This window comes from Pongo abelii, chromosome 7 (genome assembly GCF_028885655.2).
Source record: "Pongo abelii isolate AG06213 chromosome 7, NHGRI_mPonAbe1-v2.0_pri, whole genome shotgun sequence".
Taxonomy (NCBI): Eukaryota; Metazoa; Chordata; class Mammalia; order Primates; family Hominidae; genus Pongo; species Pongo abelii.
Genome location: NC_071992.2, coordinates 128,804,440 through 128,832,373, shown reverse-complemented (window position 1 = coordinate 128,832,373; position 27,934 = coordinate 128,804,440). Strand labels below are relative to the sequence as shown.

Below are 27,934 nucleotides of genomic sequence, written 5' to 3'. Positions count from 1 at the left end.
AAATGCACTGGGTGCTTAGAAAAATAATGGTCACACTTAGAAGAGGAACTTAGCAGATAAAAGTAGATGTGTTGAAGATAAATTTGTCTCTATTGTATTTTAGTTTCTCATTAAAATAACACCATTTAGATGAAACGAATATGCTTGATAAATACACTTAAAATGTACAATTTCCATCTTTAAAATTAAACTTCTATTCTGTACCATTTTGTTTAGCTTCATTTTTGAATTGGGTGGCTAATACAAATAAATATTTTCTCATATAAATATGATTTAATATAATTATACAGTCTTAAAAATGTTGACTAATTTTGGAATATAGAAATAGTAGTTATTTATTGTTTAAATATCCTATACAAGAAGAAAAAAATAATTACTTATTGTAGTTTATACCAGTGGTTCTCAACTGAGGGCATTGTTGCACCCCAAGAAATGTGTAGCAATATCTGGAGATATTTGTTATTGTCATGATTGGAGAAGTGCTACTGGCATCGAACAGGTGGGGGCCAGGAATGTTTCTAAAAGTACTCCAACGCACAGGACACCCACAACACGGAAGTATCCAGTCCAAAATGTCAACAGTGCCGAGGTTGAGAAGCCATATCTTATTAAAGGAAAAACATTGTCATGGTATGATCTCAGCTAGGGATTGTAAATTGCAAGGAAGATATCAGGAGACATTGAAGTGTACTAGAGACTATTGATAACAACAACAGTTAACCACCAGAGGAAATGTGCTAATTGGTTTTACTTAGAACGGTTCTGGTGTTCATACTTTCATACCTTGCAAAATGCCTCTACTCTTCTTCTTTTTCCTTTAGTAATTAAATCAGAAAATTTTGTATAATAATTGGAATGGTGCTTGGAATATAATAAGTTCCATAAATGTTGACTATTGCTATGATTATTGTGATATATGTGTATATATACACAAAATTTATAACAATACAAAGTTTTACAGATAGTTATACGTTTTCATCAAGTTCTTATATAATTAAATGACCTGAATTTGATCCTTACTGGTAGGAAATAAGAAAACAAATTTATTAAATAATTTGTTGATTTTAAAAATGAAGTACAAGTACCCTTATTTGTAAAAATCATTGCTTGTAATTGTTTGAAGAACTAGGAATTATTTTCAGCAAATCTGAATCCCACCAAGCTTACTCTTTATTTTCTTCCCTTTGTTTTCCAGGTGTTACAGTGAACACGTATTCTTGTTTGGACCCTGGCATACCTGTACATGGCCGTCGCTATGGTCATGATTTCTCCATTGGCTCTACTGTTTCATTTAGTTGTGATCCAGGATACAGGTTGAGTCATGAAGAGCCCCTTCTATGCGAAAAAAACCACTGGTGGAGTCATCCACTTCCAACCTGTGATGGTAATAACTCATTTGACATGCAAAATATGCTGATTTATAAACATAAAAATCAATGTAGTTTTTTTATATGGGGTTTAACATAATTATAAATCTTTTAGATTTTTTAAAAGTTCTTTTGATTTCTGGCAAATTTATGTTATCAAACCATTCATGAAATAAAGACTATTGCTAATCAGCCAAACTTACTCCATGCCTAAAGATACCATCTATGTATCTACCCTGTTTATATATGCATATATATTTAAAACTCACCTGTGTAACTATTTTAAGAACGTGCTGTGGACCTTTTGAAAATAGCCTTGAAAATGCCAAATTGGTATGAGAAGAAAGCCCTGAAAAAAATGCAGCATTTGTTTCCTGCCTTGAATGGCAACATATCCCAGTTCAAATAGAAGGCCAGCCTGTCTACAAAAATTCTAACCAACTACGCAGCACCATGGTAGTTTACTCAGACTACGCTGTTGTGTCAAATTCCTAGTTACAATAAATAGCATACCAGTGTTCCTTACTGCTTCTTTGTTTCTATGAGAATAAGTCAGAAGTGCTTCATTTTTCAGGAAACACATATGAAATCCAGTGGAGGAAACTGCTTCTCCTAAGATTGGGAAGTGCTTGCATGCTTGCTTGTCAAAAAGCACACTCAATGTAAATCCATATATTATTTAACTATGGGTTTTAATTTCTATTTACAGTACTATTTTCAAATTCTACGTTTAGTATTTCTTGAGGTGGAAGATACCATTTGTCATTTTATGATTAAATTTTCAAGTACTGTCAGTGCCATCATTTTTTAAACAGTTTTAAGCTAATTTGTTTTTATATGAAGATTTAAACAAATCATCAAAACATCTTCCTTTAATTTGTGATTGTAAGTGACAGAAACCCAACTCTAACTGGTATTTAAAAATAAAAGCAGAAGCTGTTGTTCAACTGTTCAAGTAGTAGAAAAGGCGAGGTGAGATACCTTTCATTGCTAATAAGAAGCATAAATTCAAAACTTTTTAAGAATTTCTCCATCTTACACTTAGACTTTTCTGTGTGTATTCACATAATTCTCTTACGTTGCAGACAGGCTTTTTCCATATGAGGAACTGACAGTAGTGTATACACTCTCAGGCAGATGGAAGTTGATAGCCCTATATCTTCAGGTTCAGAGAGGAATGAGAGCTCTTCCCTGTCACTCTAATTAGAAAAATCCCAGGGAAGGTGTTCAATTCATCCATATCTAAACTAGTAACTATAGTGAAGGAGAAGGGCCCATTATGATTGACTTTGTCTTGGCCATGTGCTCATCTATCCCTGTGGTTGAGACAGACCATGGTGGTATAAAGGTCCTATGTTTGCCAGACCCCAATAAAGCTACAAGATTGGACTGAATGAGGAGCATTCACCATGAAAGAAAGGTATGGGGGCAATATTATAAGAATCAGGAAGATAAAAAGTAATGGCAAGCACATCAACATGCTTAACTTTTATTAATAATAAAAGCAAATATATCCAGTTTTCCCAGGAGCAGCACAGGCCCTCATCATTTTTCCATCCAACCCCATGTTTCTCACTAAGGTTATTTCATGTTATATTCCATATCCAAAATTCTTAATGGCTTTTTATTGCTTAGAAATGAAAGCTCAAATGACTAATCATGGAATTCAATGTCCTTAACCTTGAGAAATCCATCCTTTTCAGTGATGTTTCTGTCATGCATTCTTACAATGCATCTTTATTTTAAAAGATCAAATCACGTTACTTTTAACCTCTATTATAACCTGGCCTCCTCTTTTGTATTTCTATTTCATGTTGAGTGCAACTGGACAAGGACTGAATTATATTTCTTTTAAAAATGTCTAAGCTGTGTATAAAGCAGGTACTTAACAATTATTTTTTTCTGTTGACTCGAACTGAACTCAACTGTTGTATCACCTAGTGAACAGATTTGATCAGACCTTTCCTTTAATAGAAACTTTTGCCCCAGAGGTAACTAGTCCAGATCTCCTGAGGTAACAAGGGAGAAACAGACAAACAATTTCTTGCCCTGCTCCAAGAATGTAAACTTGACTGGCCTAGGTTGCCTAATGCTTGTGTACAGTGTGCTTCACTCTAACATACATCAGCTTTTGTGATGTCTTTATATCCCATGATTAGCTGATTTACAAAGCAAACCAGACAATGTAGTATGGTGGTAATAATAGTGATGACTAACATTTGTTGAGTTTTTACCATATGCTGATACTGCTACAGGTGCTTTATGTATTTTAAGTCATTTTCTCTTCCAAGTAACTCTATAGATAAGTGCTATTATGATCACCACTTGCAGCTGACAATATAAAACAAGTGCAACTTAAAACACTGGCAATGTAAAATAATCTCATTTAGAAAAATGAAAAATTTCATTAGGTTGATGAAAATGATGAGGCTGATGATGATGGAGAATTATTTCAGTCACATACAAAGCCACTGGCAAATGAGAATTCAGAAGAGATAGATCAATTAAAGAACATAGACAAAGATACTGACACAATAGGTGTTAGGTGCATTAAAAAAAGTGATTTGAAGGCCTGGTGCGGTGGCTCACGCCTGTAATCCCAGCACTTTGGGAGACAGAGGCGGGCGGATCATGAAGTCAGGAGATCGAGACCATCCTGGCTAACACAGTGAAACCTGTCTCTACCAAAAATACAAAAAAATTAGCCGGGCGTGGTGGCGGGCACCAGTAGTCCCAGCTACCTGGGGGGGTGCTGAGGCAGGAGAAGGGCATGAACCCGGGAGGCGGAGCTTGCAGGAAGCCGAGATAGCGCCACTGCACTCCAGCCCTGGGGGACAAAGCGAGATTCCATCTCAAAAAAAAAAAAAAAAAAAAAAGTGATTTGAAAACGAGAGGATTAAATGAATCTCTGAGAAAATAAAGGATGCCCTTGAATTTTTTTTGTATATTCGTCATTTGTGAGGGAAGTGCTACAAAATCAAACATGAGTAAAGAACATCATAGCTTGCTAAAATAGTACTCTTAATGGGGAAAAAACATCCACACAATTCAAGAATCTGCCTGAGATCATAGACCCTGGAACTAGACTGTTTGAGTTCTTTCTATACTTGCTTGCTTTCTCATCTGTAAACCGAATAATGACAGCATTTTTCTCAAAAGGTTGTTGTGGGGGCTGAGTTAACATAAATAAAATCTGCAGAATAGTGCCAGCTACATTTTAAGTTCAAAACAGTGTTTGCTCTTGTTTTTGATAAGAATTAGTAAATCATTGTAATTTTATCCTGTTTTATTAGATATAAAATAAAATTTGTCTTTATGTTTTTAGTTTCATCTTACAAAAAAAGCTTAAATTACATTCTTTCTCCACTATTTACTATGAAATTCCATCTTTAAGTCCATTCTCTTCAGTGTCTTCATCCAATGATAATTATTTTCAAATAACAGAAATCTTCACTTTGTTATAAAAATATATTCTATATTTTCCCATCTGATTCTAGTCAAAGTAATAGTATGAATGTTTGTTATATTAGTTGTTGACCATTACTCCTAAATTTTTAAATGTGTTTATGTGTTACATAGATTTATGCATTTACCTGCAGAATGTCCCTTTAAGTTTCCCCTTCTACATAGGTATATAGGTACAGCTTACAGACAAAAAAATTCCCAAGAAACTTCTCAAGAAGTAGGATACTTGACAAAGTGTCTTTATTTGAAAGAATACTGATATACAGAAAAACTTTCTCTCAACTTCTTGTAAATACACACACACGAACACACAGATATACAAACACACATAAATGTGCATGCTCAGGAGCACGTCTGGTGTCCTTTCTGAAAGTTTGCATCTCTCTTTTTTGTTACCTTTTTGTGTATTTTAAATTAATTTAACTCCCTTAATTTTCATTCTTGTGTTCATTGAGAAATTTTATTCTAGCTGCATGACATATAGTCCTTTGACTGTAGGTTTTAATGCAGTAGACATTTCACTCATCATACAAATTCATATCATGTTATAGTATTAGGTTTTTTTGGAAGAGACAAAACCAAAACTCACTTTTCTAGTGTGCTAAGAAAGTGGGCAAGGATCAAATTAGACAAAGGTACATGTGGCATTCATGATTCTTATTGCCCTTGGCTGTGTCTAAGAGTCGGCCTTTCCAAGTGAAAGTGAATAAGAAGTCAACAAATTCTCTGCTCACACTAGAATAAAAATGCTTACTAGGCAATATTTTTTTGCTTCCTCCAGCTTTCAATTTTGATAAAATTGTCTGGCATACCATAAGCACTGATGGCTGTTGAATATAGTAGAAGACCTTGTAAACTATGATTTGTTCTCAAAGAAATGAATATCAAATCAAATATTAATTTTTTGACCTCAGATAGTTAGCTTATTTTTACTATCTTAGAATAATTACTTACAAAACTCGTTTTTGTTGATAATATTTCCTAGAAAAATAAAGAAACACAGAAGCAGCCTTGAAAACTTTTACAACTCACTTCATAGTTTTGAAAGGAATCCTATAAAGAATGACGCATATCCCTTTAGGAATCTATATCAAACAGTTTTATACAGTGAACAATTCATTTTCTTAGTGCTTAATAAGAGCAACTGCTAAACAATTAATTACTCATGTTTAATTTACCACCATTTATGCAAATACTGCTTATAATTAGAAATGTATTACCACATACTTCAAATTCAAACTTGGAAAGTTGAACCATGTTCTCTTGGGGACTGCACTAATTCTCAGATGCTACTGAGTACCCTTTTCTTCTCTAGTGCTGCATGCACACCTGTTATTACTAGGAGGTAGCATAAGCAAAGATAATGCGACTGCTCAATTCAAGAGAGGAGATAAGAGATTTGTTCACCCTCTGTCTCTCTCACTGCTGATCACATGGATCTATTTCTTTGTATTTCAGCATTATGTGGAGGAGATGTTAGAGGGCCTAGTGGAACAATCTTATCACCTGGTTACCCGGAATTTTATCCAAATTCTCTGAATTGTACATGGACTGTTGATGTAACCCATGGAAAAGGTAATTTGCCTCATGAAATAATAATTGGACTATCTTCTGAATTTTCATTGAGTCTATTTTTATTTCACTTTCCTTTACATGTTATTTTGCATGAGCAAAAACAGATCAGTACTACAGTATGCTAAAACACATTTCAATTTAAATAATTGCCACAAAAATTATATTTACTCTTCTATAGTATTATATTGTACTCATGTTTTTACCAGGCTGGTGCTATGAGAGATTTGTTTATTTTTGATATAATAAACTAATGTCATTTGAAATTTTTGTAACAGGAAAACCTCGAACAAGATGGCTTTAGTTTCTGGCATAGTGTTAAGAAGTTGATTTCAGGAGTTCAAAGGGGAATATGAGATGCTCTGATATGCTAAGCCAATTTTTAAAGCAACTAGTATGTGTTTATATATACTTGTTTATAAATGTTTCTGTTTTTGTTTATAACAATTATATTCTCTATATAAATTTATAGCCATTCTATAAATATCTGTGTCTCAGATTCTTTAGTATAGAGCTACAGATATGTCTCACATAGAGTGTCAAATTGCGCTCTGCATAAAGTAGATGTTAATAAATGTCCTTTTACAAATAAACAAATAAGTAAAATGCTCTGTAGTATTAAATATGGTTCATTCATGAGATTCAACCAGACTCATAAAACTTTTACAACCTACTTCACTGTTTTGAAAGGAATCTTGTAAAGAATGACATGTATCCCAATAGGAATCTATAACAAACAATTTTGCATGATTAATAATTCATTTTCTTAGTGCTTAATAAAAGGGACTGCTAAACAATTACTCATGTTTAATTTACCATCCGTTTTTGCAAATATTGCTTATAATTAGAAGTGTAAAAGTATGTACTTCAAATTTATCAAGGTACAGTATAATTTATCAAGGTAACAACTTATGAATGGTAAAATGACCATTCTAATATATGAAAACAAAAAATATATTAAAGTTATTTACTTGAAAATCTCCATGGGCTGATCTTCTAAAGGAGCTAGTTTATTCATTTTAAAATCTGATTTTGAAAAGTACTTTTTTTAGCTCTGTTGATGTATTGTATTATTGAATTTTACTATTAAAATATATTTATTGATTTTAATATAGAAAATCTAAAAAAAGAAAAAATCAAAACAAAATACTTTTAGCAATGAGAAGATGTTGTTACAATTAAAACTAAAAGCTTGTATTTAATACATTTAAATCTGTGTTTTCAGAAATAAGGTTTGCCTTTGATTAAATTACATATTATTTTGTCAGGAAGTGAGAATTACGTCAGGACTAGTTTGGTTAAATTTCTACAATGAAGTAAATATTACTGAGAAAAAAAGAGTTGTTAAAATGAGTATTCTGGTACTGAGTAGCAGGAATGAGGTAGAAGACTTTGTAAACTGTGATTTTTGTCAATCTTTATTAATAGAAGACTCTTTGCTGGAAGTTAACCAAAGTGTCCCATTATCCCAGTGTGCAATAGATTAATGGAGTTTAAAATAAGCTCCTTGATATTATAGAAGGGAGTGGAGGGCTACATACTGCTTGCTATGTAAATAGAGGTTTAATTAACACTTAAAGTTTTGCATCTTCACAGGTTGCAAGTGTTAATTAAATCTGTATTTACATGGCAAGAGATGCAGACGTAGATGCCTTTCTTTTAAGAGCCAACTAAGTTTGTTTGAAGTACAACTCTTCCAAAGTGTAGCAAAAGTTACATGAAGGAAAATTTCAAAGTTGGGAGAAATATTCAAGGTAATATAGTCTAACTTCTTACTCAGAAAACTAGTTTCTCCATATGGTGTTTCAGAAACATGATGAACTGGCCTGTTATGGATATTTCTGTTGATAAGGACTGTACTCCTTGGGAAAACTTGCTCGTTTTTTCCATATTTAATTGTCTAAAAATTATTCTGCAGCCATTATCCCTGTTCTGCTCTCTGGAGCTATACCAGAAAAAGCAGCCTAATACTTGCTCCAACCAAAAGCTCCTCAAACACACCAACTCACCATTCTGAGACTACCATGTTTTTCATGTCCTCTATCCCTAGATCATGATTCCAAGTCTTTTCTTCCCAGACTAAACACTCCTAGTTTCTTTAATTCATCATAAGATAATATTTTCATGTTCATCACCACTCTAATCAACTTTCTCTGGATGCATTCCAGCTTCTCTCTTTAAAATGTGGTTTTCTAAAACTGAACACATCATGGCACAGTGTAACACTAAAATTATTTTCATTAAAGAAGACAGTATTTGTGTTAACTAACTTTTTTGCTGCCATGTTATACTACTAATTGATAAGAAGTTTGTAATAATCTAAATCATCTTTTTAGATTACTGGGACTTAAAATACAGATAAATTCAATTCTTAAAATTCTATAATTATGCAGTTGCTTTTTTTCTATCTTCAGTGCAAGCTTTTATATGTATCCCTGTTATGCTTTATCATATTGATTTTGATTCAGAGTTCCTATGAGATCATTTTGAAGTGATTTACATTTCATTTACATTTACATTATGTAGTCAGATGTTCTTATATAACTACGATCATTAGTATTTTAAGGCTTTATAAGAATCTTAACAAGGATAAATCTAAATATCTAAATATTTAAGAAATAATAAAATGTATATGTACCATCTGTAATCTCTTAACCATTAAACATTAAGTCAAGGTGTTTGAACACATACAATTGTTCAGTAGTTTCAAACTCAGTTAATGACAGTATCATTCAGCCTACATTGCTCCTTATTTACAAGAACACCATGAGAGATTTTCCTTAAACACGTTGTAGAAGTCAGGATGCTAATTATAAATAGTTATGGGAAACCTAGAGAAAAAAAAATGTACATCAGAAAAAAACCCTTAGACTCTTAGAAGTTGGACTGTCCTTAAATAAAGCATAGTCCACACCTATTATTTTACATATTAGAAAAAAAAAAGTCAAATGGCACCCTTTAGGTAATAGCTGGTGGCATGACTATAACTAAAACCTAGATAATAACGCTATTTTGACTTTAAGTACAAGTCATACAGACACATATATATAAAATATAAATTACTTTTATTGAGCATCTTGAATTAGCATTCTTACTAGAAGTAATTATGATATTGAAACCACTGACTTTTTCTCCCTGCCTTGTTAGAATTGGGTGTCTTTTCCTGTCTAATCCCCTTCTTTCCAAAATGTCTATCCTAGGTCTTCACCATCAAAAACTTCTCACTTTTGAAAGTCATTGCCTTTTTGCTTTAGGAGGTCATTGCTTTGGGGTTTTTTGTTTGTTTGTTTTTATTTTTATGTTTTTCCTGAGATGAGTTCTCACCCTGTCACCCAGGCTGATCCTGGCTCACTGCATCCTCAATCTTCCTGGGCTCAGGTGACCCTCCCACCTCAGCCTCCTGAGTAGGTAGGACTACATGTGCGTGCCACCACACTCAGCTAAGTTTTGTATTTTTTCGTAGAGATGGGATTCCGCCATGTTTCCCAAGCTGATCTCAAACTTCTGGATTCAAGCAATCATCCATCTAGGCCTCCCAAAGTGCTGGGATTACAGGTGTGAGCCACCAGACCTGCATGGTCATTACATGTGAAGGCCATTTTTATACACCTCTACAGACCCCTTTGACAAATTAGTTACCTCTATTTCTATGCTCCTATATTGACTTGTGTTAATCAGTTTAGCAGAATGATTAAAATTTTGGTTCATGTACCTTTTTCCTCAGATAGGCCATGAGTTACTTACATTCTTCTAAATATTTATGTTCTATAATGACTAGAATATAGTAGTTTCTCAGGATCGTTTTCTTATTTGGATTAGTTGACCTTTGGCACAACTTTGAAGGTCTTAAGTTGTTTTGTGGTAGTGAAAGAAAGCAAATATTACCATTTAATCCATGACTTCATGAACAGCAGCTTCTTTTTACAAAGCGGCTGGCCAGGGCTAAATAACAGGAAAAACATTAGCTCTCATTTTGGGAAATTGATCAATAGCAATAACACTTTCTGAATACTTCCTCTGTGCCAGTCACTTAATTTTTAGACCCCCTCTAGAAGGGCTCTTGTATTCCTGCCAATTATAGAGAGGAGAAAAAAAAAACAAATCAAGACTTGCATTTTGAAAAATAATTTGAAAATAGTACCTTATGTATTTCAAATCTTTCTCAAATATGAAATCTCTGATTCATTATGCAGTGATAACCTTGTTGTGTTAATGTTTGTGTTTTCAATCTATTTGTTTTGGTCTCATTTTCTGTCCCCTTCTTTTTAAAACAATGGAGACTCTTAAGAATTTCCAACATTTGGAACTAAAATGTAAATGAATATAAAATGTTACTTGTCATACTCTGATATTTTGGAATTTTCTTAGCAAATACTTTGGTAATTTTTTAGGTGAGGTACAAAAAAATAAAGCACCTCAAGGGAAGGATCCCTGTGGTAGCCATTTTTTATTTCAGATGGCTCCTTACACACAGTGTGTTGTGTGTATTTGAGTGTGTGTGTTTGTGTCAAGTCATTAGCCTTTTACATGTGTTCTTGACAGTGTAATTAAATACTCACATGATACCACAAGGAGTCCACTACATACTCACTAGAATGGAACAAATTAAAAAGCCCCAGATGTTCAAGTATTGGAGAAGATATGGAGCAACCGTGTTGTCTATGGAGATGTAAATCAGCATGGCCACTTTGTAAAACAGTATTCGTTAAAGCAGAACACATATTATTACTCCCATCATTCAGTAATTCCACTCCTAGATACATACCCAACAGAAAAAAGCACATACGTTCACAAAAGATAAATGTTCATGGCAGTACCATCTACATTTGTGGTAAAACGCAAACGACTTAAGTGACCATCAACAGTTGAACAGGTAAATAGATGTGGTATATTCACAAGGTGGAATGCTATACTATACATCACCAAAAATGAACCACCCCTAACTACGCACAATGATATTGAGAAATCTCACATAGCTAATGCTGAGTAGAAGAAGTCAGATCCAAAAGAGTATATATGATTCCAATCTATAAACTTCAAAATATATATACAAAGCAGCAACATTAGTTTGTGCTATTAGAAGTTGAGTGAGTGGTTACTTCTGGAAAACTGAAATGACAGAAAAGTTTTATAAAGAAGGCTCTGGGTGTTGGTATTATTGTGGCTATTGATCTGGATACTATTTGCAAAGGTGTTCGATTTGTGGAAACTATTGACCTGAACACTTATATATACATTTTTTGCATATTATATGCACAGGTTGAAATGTGTGACAAATAAATGGAGAATAATTATATTCATCTAACAAATAGCATTCCCTATGCCTGTTTTATATTTCTCTTCTAAAATAAACAAGCGTATTTGGAAGTTAAGTGCTATAATATTAAGCATTGCTTTTATGTTGGTCGAAGGGATTGGAGAAGAAAATGGAGGCATGCGCAGTATTTGTCAGGAAGTTGCACCTCTATTATAAACAAAAGATATGTATTTCTCTTGAAATTTTCAGAAAACCAGGTAATTTTTTTTCAGGCATTGATTTTTAAATTGTATTTTCAAGCAGTTTCCAAGACATGACTCATTATATCTCTTATAATGAACCTGAAGGAAAAACACACACAAAAAGAATAATATAACATATATTTGGAATATTTTATAGCAATGCCTCTCATTTTCAGAAAATTTAATTATAAGTAAAGTCCTGGCTAATAGTTTGACAGTAACTTTCTGTGTTTTACTGATCTAGCTGTAAATTCAATGTTTCTATTTTTCTTAATAGGTGTGCAGTTCAACTTCCACACTTTTCATTTGGAAGACCATCACGACTACTTACTGATCACAGAGAATGGCAGTTTTACCCAACCACTGGCACGCCTGACTGGTTCAGATCTTCCTCCAACAATCAATGCTGGTCTCTATGGAAATTTCAGGGCTCAACTGCGTTTCATTTCAGATTTTTCAATATCATATGAAGGATTTAACATAACATTCTCTGGTGAGAAAATAAACAAAAAACAAAAGGGCTCATTCAGTAACTTTTAAAAAAGCAATTTTTCAAGATATGAGCCTAACTGATGATAAAACAGTGAAAAATAGCTGGAGAGAAGAAAAATTTTAAAAAGAAGAAAGCAAAGTAATATGTGTCAAGTTTTAAGGAAAGCTTGGAATACACTGAAGATTATCTCTAATAATAAATAAGGGAAAAAGCAAAAATTAATTTGCTATAAATCTACTGGAAGTACAATAATTACATTTCTTTAATTTACAATCCTGCAAAATTCTAACAGAGGTCAAAACTAGCTAAAATGCCTAGTAAACACAAAATAAAAATTAAAAAATATATTTTAAAGTTTGTTAAACTCAAAAATGAAATGAGAATTAATCCAGTGATTTCCTTGTTTTATGTGTCTAGGAAAATGCATAGAAGGCATAGTCAACAGGCCAGAATTAATGATCTTAATTAATTAATAATAAATTATATATTTTAATTATATATTATAATTAATAAATAATTTATTATTCTGGAATTAGATAATCTATAATCTATAATCAAATTAACATAGTTACTCCTTTCTTCTAGTATAACCTCACTTATAGACAATAGCATTACTTAGATTACAGGGGGAAAAAATTGTATGAGACCAAAGAGAATAAAATGTGTTCCCACCACTTAGAGTTGTACTTTCCATTTGAATGAACACAACTAGCTATTTCTTAATACTGACACAAATTAATAAGTAAATCTTATGCCAACTTGCTAACATTAAAATGATACAAGCACTAACCTTGTTCTTAAACAACTATTTTAGTATTTGGGTGGAAATGTTTGGATGCTAAAATCATTAAAGTATTTTATCATGAATAGTAAATGAACATAACCTAGAATGTTAAAAAAAGTCCAAGTAATTTTTTAAAGCATAAAATATTAGCTAATCAACATGAAGCAATGCCTCTTGTTCTTTATTGTAATTACATAGTAACTGCTCTGGGAATATTTTTAGATAAGCTACTTCTTCTTAGGACTGTATATAAATTATAATGTTTAATCAACTCTACTGTTTCATACCTGAAGACTGTTTAGTTGTTCATTTTCATAGTGTTCATTTATTGCTTGGGGAAAAGTTCCTGTAAAAATCCATAATATAATAGTTTTCAATGTGTCGTCACTTCAGTCCCACATAAACCCTTGCATCTCAAATCATGTGTTTTTCAGAATATGCATTAATTGAACTTGTATACAAGAAGCAGAAGGACCTTTATCATTTAAATGTAAAATATTAAGCAAAAGCATTTCAAAAGTGCAAATGATTTCATTTCAAATGTTATTTTGTGTTTGAAAATATGCAGTTCTTATGCCATAAGTCAAAAATATATGAAGTAAAAATGTTTCTAATGCAGAAAAAACAGATAAATAGCTATTTTTAAATTTATTACTCAGAAGGTGATATTTCTTCATCTATATTGAATACCACACATACAAATATTTATCAAGTTATTAGCTATTTCACAAAAGAAAAAACGTATGTGTGCCATTTGTATGTTCTGATAGCTATTCATATAGTCACTTCTAAATATATGACTAGTTCTAAAAACGATAGGAATATACCCTTAAAAGTAACCACTATCATTTTCTTTGTCCTTTCCTCCCCTGCGGGGAAATTTTTCTCTCTAATTTACAGAATATAACCTTGAACCTTGTGAAGATCCTGGCATTCCTCAATATGGTAGTCGAATCGGGTTCAACTTTGGGGTTGGTGACACTCTGACCTTCTCATGCTCATCGGGTTATCGACTGGAAGGAACATCAGAGATCATCTGTCTTGGTGGTGGCCGACGAGTGTGGAGTGCACCTCTGCCAAGGTGTGTGGGTACGTGGTCAGCTGCTTTCATTTGCTTGTATGTGTAGTCACTGTCCATGGAGTTGCATGGTTACACCCTTTGTTCTTTATAATCTGTTGAATTTCTGCATTTATTTCACATTAGTTATTTCAACTTTTTTTCTATTTGGCAATCTGGTGTAACTGAATTAACTTCTCTACTGCTCCATTCAAGAAACCATGCTTATAAATTTGTTTCCAGATAGGGATAAGAAACAAATTAGATAGATAGATAGATAGATAGATAGAAAGAAATATGATAGACACATAGATATATGGAGATAGATGAGATAGATAGATAGATAGATAGATGAAGTATAGAAATAGAATCATATTTTGAGAGCTCACAGAAAATAGAATTCTTGCATTCTACTGATAGTATATTCTGACTAAGGTTTTGACAATATTTTATAACTTAAAATTAACATGCATAAAAGATGATTACAAGAGAAAGTGCCAAATGAAGAATAAGTAACTAATTTAAGGGCTCTCAATGAATTTATTGGCTCAATATTTGATAGATAAATTAAGAGAGCTATTCATTCATATTGTGAAATAAAAAATAACTATAATTAAAGTATTGGAAGCGTGAAGTCACCATCTCAATCTTTGGAAGTAAATATTTTGACTGATAAAAAGAAAAAAATGTTCAGTAGAAAAAAGGGCTTTTCATTAAGACTTAAATCATTCCCGCTTTAAATTAGAAAATATGAAGGCAAGAACTTCTTGCTGTTTAGTGATTATCAGTACATCTTATGATAGAATAAGATTCAAATGGCCATTTTATAATTATTTTATAAAACTATTGAAAATTATCACAAGCACTTAATTTGATTAATTATAAATCTAATTATGGGTCACAAATCTGTGTAAGTTATAATATGCTACAAAATCAGGAAAATTGGTAGAGATTTGAAATGTGGTTTAAGCCCCTGCTCTTTACTATGGATACAAAATGCCCCGCAGGTTGAAATGAGAATGAAGAAGTGATATGCTTTTTGCCTCTTTCAATATTTTGTCCAATATACAGAATGTGGGAATTCCTGTGGAACCACAAATCAAGCCAAAAAATATGATCATCCAAGTTAATGTGGGTCTGAAGTCTTTTATTGTAATGAGATTGTTTTCAAGATACGTAACAGATGAAATGTCTCTTTAAAATCACAGATTTTTATAGAAATGGCACAAGCAACCATAGAGGCTTGAAGTTGGGAGGTGATAAGTAATCATACTCTCAGGGCATCTTTTCCAGGAGCTATGCAGGGTGCATTTTTTTTTAAGGACATTTTGTTGTTACTACTGCTACTGCTTACTGCCACATTTGAAATTCCTGTACTTTACTTCATTATGCCAATTTTCATTTTTGTGACTGTTTTCGAAGGTAATTAATGAAACTTTTGGAATAGTCCAAGTGAGGGCTACAGAGTGCCTGACCATTTGATATTTGGCAATTCACTTTTCTCAACTTCATTTTTCTCATCAGCAAAATGGTTGCAACTGTAGCACCTAACTCATTGTTATGAGTTAGTTATGAGGATTAAAAGAAATTAGTCATATAAATCACAACACCTGGCACAATCCCTGGACTATAGGAAGCATTCCGAATTTAGATTTTAACTAATTGTTTTGAGTATAATCTGCTGTCTCTCCAGCCTGTCAACTTAGTTTATAAAATTAATTACAGTAGGAAATAATTCCATTTTATAAAACACTGACATTATGAGGACCTGCTAGGCTCTTTTATGTAAAGTAATCTCATTTAATCCTTACTAAAATCCTGATATTATTATCTCTTCCATTTTTCATTAGAAGAAGCCTGAGGCTTAGAGATGCTAAATAACTTCCCAAGATCATCAAGTTTGTAAGAGGTAGCACTATGATTTTGGTAGTGATCTGTTTCATTCCAAAGCCCAATTTTTTCCTCACTAGTGTCTAGGGAAACGTGATTCTAGAAGGAATCTATCATAGAGAACTAACATTTTCTCTCAGAGTAACCGAATACATGCCAGGCTGTTACATAGGTTGAAAAAAAAAGTGTTTACATGTACATTTAAAAAATTTAGTTTATATTTATGATATATTTTAATAAATGGATTTATGAAAACCTGACATTGCAAAAATCTAACATTGAGTTAATTTTGTTTTATTAAGGTGTTTTTTTTGAGACTGGTTTATTCGTTCCCAGATCTTTAATGGGAAGGATGAAAGAAAATTACCCTGTGGACAAATTTAGAAAGCAAAGTTATTGCCATGGGAATTCCCCCCTACCCATTTTCAAATTAGTTGTGTTTGCTTTTAAGCTTATTAAAATTTACAATTAATTCAATTGACCTTAATAAATTCCACTGTAGGCATACATTTAAGTTACAGGATGGGGAGAAATATTCCTTTAAAAAGAAATGTTTTTTAAAATGTTACTCCTCCAATTTTTTTGAACTTTTTTCTTTACTGCTTTGTTTATGCTTGAATTTCCTTCTTGAATTTCTGATTCTAAACACACATATGTGTATATTTCTTATTTTTTCCATATTTTAGTCTTTATTAACATAAAATGCATGTTATTTGTAACCATTCATCTGAGCAGATGTCCACTTTTAGGAATGTTAGTTTATTTGGACAGCTTTTATTTCTTCTTAACCTCTTTGTACTTTTTACTTCATATATCCTAACACCAATTCGCTATTTCATACTTGTTTAAAAAATCATTATTTAGTCTTCAGCATTGCCAACTGCATAGAAAGCCTAGGTTAACAATAGCCAAATTTTAAGTAGGCTGTATTTCAAAAGTTTGCTGCTGTTTCAGTTATTTGGAATCTAAACATTCTTTTCCTGGCACAAGGGTACAAATGATGGATACACTCCCAGAACAAGCCCTAGATGAGGTTTTAAATTTTATATAAACTATGAAACTAATATTAACATTTACTAAAACGATTTGTGTATATATAGGTTATATAAGGCATCTGACTCTGGACAGTAAGGGAACTGATAAAGCTAGTTTTGGAAACTTACTTTACATTTTATTTATATAAATTTTGATTCAATATTTAGTGTACAGGTTGATTGGTATCTTCATTTCTTTTGGTAGAATTTGGCAAAATTTATCTTATTCTGGATGTTGAATGAGGAATAAATGAAACTTTTCTTTAAACAATTTCCTACATAAGCTCTGCATTTAAGTTTAAAGTTTAACAAAATATTAAAATGTAATAATACCATAATATGGCCATTTACATCTATGATAAATTCTGTCGTGTAATATCTCATTCCAAAAACTCCCAAATATTGTGAAAGTAAGTTTAATACAACTATCTTATCAGTAAAGATACGATGTCTATAAAAATACTCAAGGTTTAACACAAACCCAGGGGCAGATTCATGATTATCACAATGTTCTGAGTCCAAGTCCTGTGTACGGTCCACAGTAGCATACCATTGTCTCTGACTGGAGACTTTGATAAAGTTGGGAGGAAATCTGGCCTGCATTATAGTTGACACATGGCTTCAGAGAACTTCGTATGCTTGTCCTCTATTTAACTAGAGGAAAACTTCTTCAACCATAGCCCATTTATCTGATGTTGCTTAAATGCAGAGAAATTTGTAGAAGCAGGAGAAGAATCTTGACAGAAATTAAGAGTATAACAGGAAAAGTTTTATTACGCTATTAGTAGCTAAGCACTCAATACACAAAATCTCGTTTACTAGTTAGTAATCAAGATGAAAGTTTTACTTTCTGAAATAGATATTTATGTATCTGTAATTATACTTCACATTTTGGGAAAAACTTTAAAAACAGAAAAAATGATATTTTAGTTAAGATGTTTTGTGTTTGAATGATTTTCCTGGAGAGCCATGTTTCTCAGGAATGAATATCTGATCACCTTTTTAAGTGGCAACCAAATACCCAACAGCAAAAAAATAAATAAATAAATAAAATAAAAAGAAATAAAAAAATTAAAAAGTACCGGTAAGTTGATAAGTTGATTAAAACAAGAAACACTTTCCTTTTTTGTTTAAGATATAAGTACATGATTTCTTTTTCTAAAGTTTACATTACAAAAACACTGTCATTTACGTTGCTATCTTTTTAAATCAGGAAAAACTTGCATGTCTTCACTCAGCATCCAAATATACCAGGAGCCAAACCAGGCCATGTTGCAAATAAATGAGGAGCTAATGAAAGAACATGTTGTTTTGGAAAGTAGATTAGCAAGTTAAATATTAGTAATGATTTATCTTTAGGCAGGAGTCCACATATTTTAAGAAGCCCACACATTTTGAAGTGATTTCAAAGACATTAATTCATTCATCCTCATAATCCCCCATTTAACACATCTTCTTCTGTTTCTAATTTCATGTGTCATTGATTTTTTTATTTGACTTTGGACAAGTAACAACATCTTGCCTTAATCATGAGTCAAATGAGAAAAATGATAACTCTATATTACACATCTGCATATTATTCTCACCTTTCTGACTTTTCAGATGATATATGATGATAGTTATTTATTTCTTAGTTTAAAAATGAATGTTAACAAGAGAGCAAACTGGGTGTGCAGCATATATGCGAACTGTCTGTACTATCATTGTAACTTCTCTGTGAACCTAAAACTATTCCAAAATGAAAATGTATTACAAATTCAAAATATGAAAGAATAAAGTGCATTTGAAGAGGCAATTTCTCTTGAAACAAATTCTACTTACTTTATCTTAACCTCCAAGCTCTCTATACTAAAATTATATCTATCAGATGCCCACACATGTGTATCAAATATGACTGATCTATCCAGTTAGTCAGCACTGCAGATATATGGCCTGGTAGAAAGCAAATTAAAAATCAAGAGACTTAGATTGATCTTAGATTCTACCATTAATTAGCTGGTTGATTTAAGCAAATTCCTTAATTTTCTGTATTTTTCTTTTCTGGAAAGGATGATGCCAGTATGAGTTCTATTTAACCCAATTTTTTTTTAAGATAAAAGAAAAGTGCTCTAGTGAGTAATATAAAGAAATATATATTTACTTCTTTCTTGTATGATTAGGACTGAATGCATTGATTTCATGGTTTAACAATATAAAAGCATCTAGAATATTAACTTATATTTGTTCAGTGCTATCTAGATTTTTTAAAGAGTTTATTGCTCACAACCTTATGAAGTAAGCAGAGGAGGTGTTATTCCTTTTTAGCAGTTGAGAAAATGCACGCTCAGAAATGTTACAATTAATAAATAAAAGAAATGTACCAGAAACAAAGATTTGTAATTCTTAGATGAGTGTTGTGGCATTTCAAGCAACATTCCTTTATTACCTTATTTATTGATGCACAATTTTCAAGTTAGAAGACTATCATTTTTTATACAATAGACCAGGGGTGGGCAAACTTTTTCTGTAAAGTGCTCCGCAGTAAATATTTAGGGCTTTGAGGCCACATGGTTTCAGTTACAATTACTGAACTCTGCCTTTGTATTGTGAAAGGAACTATAGAAAATATATAAATGAATTGATGTGGCTGTGTTCCAATAAAACTTTATTTACAAAAACAATAATCTGGATATGGCTGTGGAGCCATAGTTTGCTGGCCCTTGCAACAGACTTATCAAGCTTAATCAACTTAAACATCCCTTTTCTATTTGGGCATTTCTTAGTCATTGATCCTTTAGGGAAAGAAGAAAGGATCCTTTACCTATTCTCTAATTTTTCATCCTGGGCTCCATTTATTAAATTCATAAGGTATTTATTACTAAGAGGAAATATTTCTCATGTTTTTAAAAAGAGAATATTAGGAGTGTGTGTGTGTGTGTGTGTGTGTGTGTGTGTGTGTGTGAATACTGATGTAGTTTATTGGTAACATAATTCTCAACCATCCCCAAATCTATCCATATACTCAAATCTCTTCTGAGTACACTGGACCTCTCCATATGGATGTCCACCCACAAGCACATTGACTTTACACTGCCAAGACAGAACTCATTATCTCCTCAGCCAAATCAGCCTTTCTTTCTGCACTGTTTATTTCAGTTATGGAATCATTCTCATTCAATCATTCAAGCTAGAAATTGTATTATCTTTCACTCCTTCCTCCCTCTCTTTTTATCCATATCAGAGCAGTCGTTATGACTTACCACCTAAAAATATTGCTTAAATTTACCACTATTTTCGTTCTCACTGCCTTTGTCCTAGCCCAGCTCTCATTGGTCCTCAAAAAGATTAACATAGTAGCATAAGAATAATAATGCATGGTAGGCATTGTGTTAAACCCTGTATAAATATTTCACTTCACATATCCTTTATACAAACTATTTAAGAAGATATTATCATTCAATTTTATAATGTGACTAGATGATTAATTATATAACTTGATAAAAAGCTTAAAACCTACTCTTTCTGACTCTCATGTTCATATCTTAGCAGTTATATGTATAATCTCATTGTGTTACCTGTTTTTCCCTAGCTGGACTTCCTGTTTTCAGCTTTCCCTCATCTAATTTATCTTCAATATTATAACTAATTATATTAGATTTTTATTGAAGAGTAATAGATTACCACAAATTTAGAGACTTTATACAATACATTTACTTTCTCATGGTTTCTGTGGGTTGAGAGTCTGGGCATGGTTTAGACCCTCTTCTCAGGGTCCACAGACTACAATTAATGTGTTAACCAGGACTGAGTTCTCACCTGAGGTTCAGGCTCCTCTTCCAAGGTCACATGGTTATATTGGAAGCAATCAGTTTCCTGTAGCTGTGGAACTGAAAGCTTCAATTCTTTGCTCAACTCCATCCACAGTTCCTTACCATGTGGTCTTCTACAATACAGCTGCTTACTTCATCAAGCCAGCAAGGAGAGTCTCTCTGGTGAATCTGCTAGGAAGATGAAGTTTTATAGAAGGTAACATAATACAGGGAGTGATGAGGAGAAAGCCATACATCCTGCCTATACTCAAGGGAAGGAGATTGGCTTCAGGCATAATTGCTAAAAAAACAGGTGTCATGGGGTTCACCTTAAAGTCTGTCCACCATACCAGTTATCCTTTGAAAGACCAGATCATCTGTCTATTCCCTGCGTAAAACACTAAGTAATTTGACATTGCCCACTGGATAAAGTCACAATTTCTTAAGTCCTTTCATGAGTTGGCTTTAGTGTCTTCTACTGACATTTCTCTACATGGCTATATGCATCCTGGAATATAGCCACAAGATGTTACATGCCACTTGAAAACATGCCAACCATTTTCTATACTTTATGATTTTAAGGCTATATTGAGGTCTAGTGCATGCAGATGACCAAATTCTCACTTGTGTTTACATAAGGAAACAAATGATTTTTTTAATCTGTAAGAATATGGGTTTAAAAGTACAGTAAGAACAGCCTGAGCAAAATAATGAGACCCCTTCTCTATAAAAAATTGTAAAAAATTATCTAGGCATGGTGGTGTATGACGGTTGTCTCAGCCACTGGGGAGGCTGAGGCAAGAGGATTGCTTGAGCCCAGGAGTTCAAGGGGGCAGTGAGCTATGATGGTGCCACCACACTCCAGCCTGGGCAACAGAGCAAGATGCTATCTCTAAAAAAATAAATAATAATAAAATCACAGTGAGAAAACACAGAAATCATTGTTTAGTTGCTGAAGCAGCCTTTGCTTTTTAATCTGTTGAGCTCCATTCCCATTACCCTGCCATTGTTCAAGACAGTATTATCTATCATTATCTACCTTATTACTGTAATAGTTTAAACAGCACTCTAATCTTCATTCTTGTGCCTTTTTCCTTAAACCAAACTATGGAATCAGAAAGAACCTCCTGTGATGCAAATTTGATTATGTCACTCTCTTACTTAAAATCTTCCATTGTTCTCCATTGCCCTTAAGATAAATTCTGAATGTTACTCTCTTACCCCCAATCTCCACTCCATAATTTGGCCTAATCCCTTCATCCTTTAAAGTCACCTCATTTACTCATTCTGGTAAGCCCCCTTTGACCCTTTTTAAATGAGAGTTTGAGTTACAGAAGAGAGGCAAAGAGAGGAGTGTTGTGTGGAATCTCTGTTGCAGAGGGTCATGTCCTAGAAGCAATTGCAAGAGTGAGACTCTCACACCAGAAAGAATTACGAAAGTGCCAGAATAACTTGCTCTTTGTCTAAATTCTGGGTGACCTCTTCCTAGTTTTGGAATTTGCCCAAGTTCAGAAATACCTAGAGCATACTTTTTCTTTGGCTATGTCTAAGAAATTTAACCTAGACATTTTGGAAAATATGCTGGAAAAAAAGAAAAACTATAATAGAGCTCAAAGTAGTGCTTTAAAGCAAAAATAAATGTTATAATATTAACCTAGAAAGTATGATATTCATCAACTTTGCCATCAGACAAACTAATTTTGGTTTTTAGCTTAATATGTCTTTACTTAATTAGGTTACTTGTCCCTAGTATATGTTAGTGCCAGATAAGGAATATTTTACCTGAGGTAATAATAAAAGCTAATATTTGCTGTGTGTTTACTGTATGCTGGGTTTGGTCTGATGAGCTATGAATAAGGGCCCTGAGACACAGGGAGGTTAAGCAATTTTCCCTAGGAAAATATATTAACAGTATTTTTATTCAAAGCAAGTTAGATTGGGAGCAATTTTTTGCTGTAAGTTGTAAAGAATTAAAACATTAAGTAAGTCAGTGTAGTTCGATATTCTGTATGTATCCCCAAACTGGTTCTTGCTTACAACAGTGACATATGTGGTTCTCAGGAAATACTATCATCTGGCAGTGTAGATAACTGGAGAAGATAATTAAATGTTATCGCTACTTATAACTGAATTAGATCTTGATGTCATATCTCAGGAGAGGGTAGGATTTAATTGAAGTTGGAATAGACTGACAGTACCTAAAATTATTTTGAAACTGGGAACAGAGGTCATTATCATATTAGATAAATAGATTTTAAAATTTGTTCTAATTCCATTTTTTAAAAACAAAATCCATGTGTCTTTTTGTTCTGTATATGTGTGTATATAGATTATTTCTACTTTTAGCCTTATAATATTAAAAATAATAGCAGAAAATATATATGTCATAAATACAGAGGCTGATTTCTAATAAATGGTTTTATTGTTTGTCATCTGGTAATGCACTTAGCTAAGATAGGTTCAAATGTACCTAGGGCTTTGAAAACAGACAAAAGGACATTGGAATAAACTAGGACTATAAATTAGTAACAGTGCATTATACAATTGGTCAAGGGACCAATTGGCCTTGAGTTTGTTGGCACCAACAGGGGTGGGCTTAGGCTGAATATGAGAGAGTAGGACTGCTGTTGTTCTGCCTAGTAAATGCATTCAGTCCCTAACAAAAATATTATTGGTATGAGATAAAATGAATTTCATTTTTTCATTATCATTTCTGTTTTTTTTTTGATATTTTGTCTTTACCTCAAACTTACCCTTCTCAAATCCAGCTCCTTCACTGCGGGTTAAAGCAGCTGAAGTCATTCTTTGTTTATTATACCAAGACAGTTGCCATGGAAATAATATAATGTTATAAAATAGGCATCGTAAATTAAATCCAGAGTCGAGAAGGAACATATGGGTCAGGTAGAGACTGTGTGCTTATTTAAATAAACAATATCCTTGCTAATCATAAAAAATGTCAAGGTAAATTGCAGAGAAAACATAGAGACAAATGAACTTAGACCTTTAGGAAGTTGTTTGCAGAATGTAAATATTGCACTTCAAGCAGGTGTTTTTCAAAAGGAGTTAGGGGATTATTTACCTCCCCCAGACTACTTTTCTGGCTATAAACCATTTTTCTACATCTCTGCATTGTACCCAAGTACTCTCTTTGTAGCACTCTTTGAATCCCAGCTCAATTGTCGATATGCTCAATGTGTAAGTAACATTTCTTTTCATGTGTTTTAATCAGTCGGCAAACAGTGTGTTTCAAAAGGTGATGGATAGCTTTTATTTCATGCATTTTATTATATCTTTTTGAATTTGAACTAGTTGATGTTTTGTTATATCTGCTACGGAATGCTGCAGGTATAAAATATTAACCTTTTCATATCATATAAAATTTGAATCTCAATTGACTCTGATCACTATTTTCTAAAAGAAATTCTGAGCCTTTTTTGTCCTGAAAAACGTTTGATTTTCATTTTTCCGGACATTGCTTTGTTTTTCTGATAATATAATATGATTTCTCACTTGTTCAATTATGATGTTTGAGATGACTTGATGTAATGTGCTTGTGTAAAATACTGAACTAAGGCTTGCCTTGTATCTATAAAAGGAAAAGTAGGTTATACCAGTTTTCAATTTGGAAAATTTTTAATTAAACTCCACTGACTAGGGTCTAATCTGGGCATGCCACCTTATCCCAAATTTCCTATGACCTTGGAAAAAAATGAACATGTCATTACAGATTTGTTTCTCAGGTAAAATTTCAAGGATATCATCATTGACTTTATCATGTTTTCTTTTCTTTCTTTTTCCTCTCGAATCCCCTCCCCTGCAACATACTCATTTGATTGCATTGTATTTATTGATCTTACAATGCCTTTCTCATAAAAGCAAAAACAAACAAATAAATATACAAATAAATACCTAAAAAGAAACAAGCAGGAATAAAGATTACATGTAAATTGCTTAGACTTAGTGAGCATCCCATTTGTGAGTCTGGCTTGTGAAAACCAAGTGCCCTAGATATGGAAATCATATCTCACATCTTTAGAGAATTTTCAGGCTTTTAGTAGTCTGCCAAAAGCTATAAGGGAGAGAGAAGTGAAATAACACTATTGAGTGTTCAGCATGTACATAGTGGTACCTTGCTAGTACTTTTATTCATTTACATAAAAGTATCTCACCTGATACTTTATGGTATTTCTCTCACTTACTTGCAATAATCTTAGTAGGTAGTCACTAATCTTTCTAGTTTCCATATTGGAAAGCAGTGTTCAGAGAGATGAAGTGATTCATGGTAAGTGTCACAGCTAGGTGTAAAGAATAGATTTGTCTGTCTTCCAGATCTCATGGCTAAGTTTCTTTACTTCATATTTTGTTTATTTGAATTGTCCAGAATTGTAATAATGACTTGAAGTCAAGCAGCATGAACATTTTGAGCAGCATACACCTTTCAGTGGACATTATATAGTTTTATTTTCTTCAGGAGGAAAAAAGAAGACTAAAATAGACTAAAAATAAAGTTCTAGAATTTGCCAAAGAAGTTTTTCTTGAATTTGTTTACTGAATTTCAGGATATCTATTTCTATAATATTTAAGTCATTGCCAAATTTGGAAAGCTTTTAAGAAATCTTTCTTTCTAGTTATAAGCATTCTACATAAAATGCAAATAAAAATAAAAGATTAAATTGTAGTGAATATCATAATATATTGTTACAACATTAAAATTATTCCTTTCTTTGTGCATGGGTGATAATGTAGCATTAAAAATTTTCAAAAAACTTTTAGTATCTATTACTTACACTTTTTAAAGGAGTATGTCCCCTCCTCTCCCATGAATAAGTGTTGTTCGTATTAACAGATCAGAATTCTCTCACTAAGCTCTCTTAACATCTAGATTTGGGATACTCTAAACTCAGCCTTTTGAAATTTAGCCTTCATTCATTTATTCACTGATCCATTCATTAATTTACCAAACTGAGTTTAAGTAACAACTAAACTGTCATGCTGTGCTAGGTGATGGTGATACAGAAAAGATGAACTAGACATTAGCAATTTCTTTAAGACAAATAATGGATTTGATATATACTTATCTATCCCACTATTCGACAAAAATTAAATCAATATAATTCAACAAATATTTAATTAGCACTGAGTTGAGTAGCAAAGATAAAAATGAATAAAATATTCTCATCAATGAAGTTCTACTATATTGTAAGGGAAAATAAATATCTAAGACTAAGTATGATACTATGATGTGAGAATTAGGAAGAAAACGCATAATGTAGCAAGGAGGGATTTTTGTTTTTTTCTGGAAGGATAGGGAACAGTTTCTCAAAAATGACATATTTGTGAAAATGTGCTTGATTCTGCCAAATAGAAAAGATGAGAAAGGCCCGCCAGGCAAAGTGAATAACATTAGTAAAACAGGTAAAACTGATGTGTCTACAAATCTTTTTCGGGCTTAAGTGGCTTTTTTGCAGCTCTTTTTCGAATCCCCAGTTCAATTGTAGGTATAGTCAATGTGGAGCAAACACTTCTTTCTTTTTTGCTTTTTAACCAATCCTTGAAGGACACATTTTCTACAACGATGAATAGGTCTTATTTCATGCATTTTTCCATGTTGTTCAGAAGCCTGAGTATATGTTTTATTAGAATTGATATAGTAATAAACAGCAGCCCTGTAACAGTCCATATGGACTCAGAGAGAAAAACTCCCCAGGTTCAAATCTTGTTCATAACTTAGAAACTGTGGCAAGTTGAAAAACATAGTTAACCCCTCTGACTCCCATTTGTAAAATGGAGATATAATGAAAATTTATTAAGTATGTTGATTTCTTATGATGATTAGGCACTACGCTAAGTGATTTGCATGTATCAACCCATTCAGTATTCTCAACAAGTCTATGATGCAAAAAACTATCATCATCATTATCTCCGGTATACAGATGAGACCAATGAGATACACAGAAGTTGCTTAAATAGCTACGTGTGCCAGATAACGCAATGCTCATTGCCTTACTTTTACATCATTATAGAGTCCCAATTAATTCAGCATGAATGAACTTAAATTCATTCTTTTGCATACAGACCAAATTAGAAGGCCTAATCTGTCTTCAGGAAATGTGACGTTGAAAACACAACATTCATCATTGTTCGGTCTAACAAGATAAGGACTGGACAAATTGAAAGGCAAACAGGACTTAGATGTTGGAGAACATTGTACATTGTTTAAAAAGTGATGGACATCCATTACGGTGTTTTAAGCAAAGAAATAACATGTTTAAGTTTACATCTTACAACATCTTTCAGTCACTTATATTTATGAATAACAAATTTAGGCTTCCCTAGCTTTAGTTTGCTTTAGTTAGGAAGGGGTTCTAACACCCCATACATGACATCATAGGGCAGAACAGTAAAATTGGACAGGAGAGGACACTTTTGAGAATTGAAGAATATTGGTGCTAAAGATCTTCAGAATGTTTGATTACATACTCCTTAATTTGTTTAAGTTATATGCAGAAACGGGTATTCCCTAATAAGATCCCAATTCCTGGAATAAATTAAGACATCTTCAATTCAGACGCAAATATTTGGTTTCCCAATCGGAATTCACACAGCTCCTCTTTTATGTGTTCTTTCTAAGACCTTTCTAAGACCTCAGACCTTTCTAAGAGCCAATCTCCTTTTGAGTGTACCACAGAGAGAGAATGAGAAATACTCACTACTCCTATGGCATGGTTTTTAGGCTCTAGACAGAGGCGTATTCCAGTTGAATACACAGTCTGGAGATCATAAGAGAGTACGTATTTGAGAAAAAGTTACAGGACATTAGCATATAGATATTTTTGAAAGCCAAGAAATTGGATAAGATAAGCAAGAGAGGAAGTCTAGACTGAGAAGAAGCCAAGGCCTGGGACTCAGCAATGTTGAGAAATCTGGGAGATATAAAAGAGCCAGCAAAGGAGACTGAGAAGAGGGAGTCTGTAAAATATGA

At 32.8% G+C, this 27,934-nt stretch overlaps 1 protein-coding gene across 4 annotated transcripts in view; it reads left to right on the top strand.

Annotated features, from left to right (window-relative positions):
• The window catches only part of CSMD3 (CUB and Sushi multiple domains 3), a 1,211,731-nt gene that overhangs the window by 780,686 nt on the left and 403,111 nt on the right, over positions 1-27,934 (top strand). For all 4 annotated transcript variants that reach the window (XM_054518783.2, XM_063726791.1, XM_063726792.1 and 1 more), the window contains 4 exons: positions 1,196-1,384; positions 6,291-6,407; positions 12,181-12,396; positions 14,081-14,269. In XM_054518783.2, coding sequence (XP_054374758.2) covers positions 1,196-1,384; positions 6,291-6,407; positions 12,181-12,396; positions 14,081-14,269 — 711 coding nt within the window. The remainder of the gene's footprint in view (positions 1-1,195; positions 1,385-6,290; positions 6,408-12,180; positions 12,397-14,080; positions 14,270-27,934) is intronic.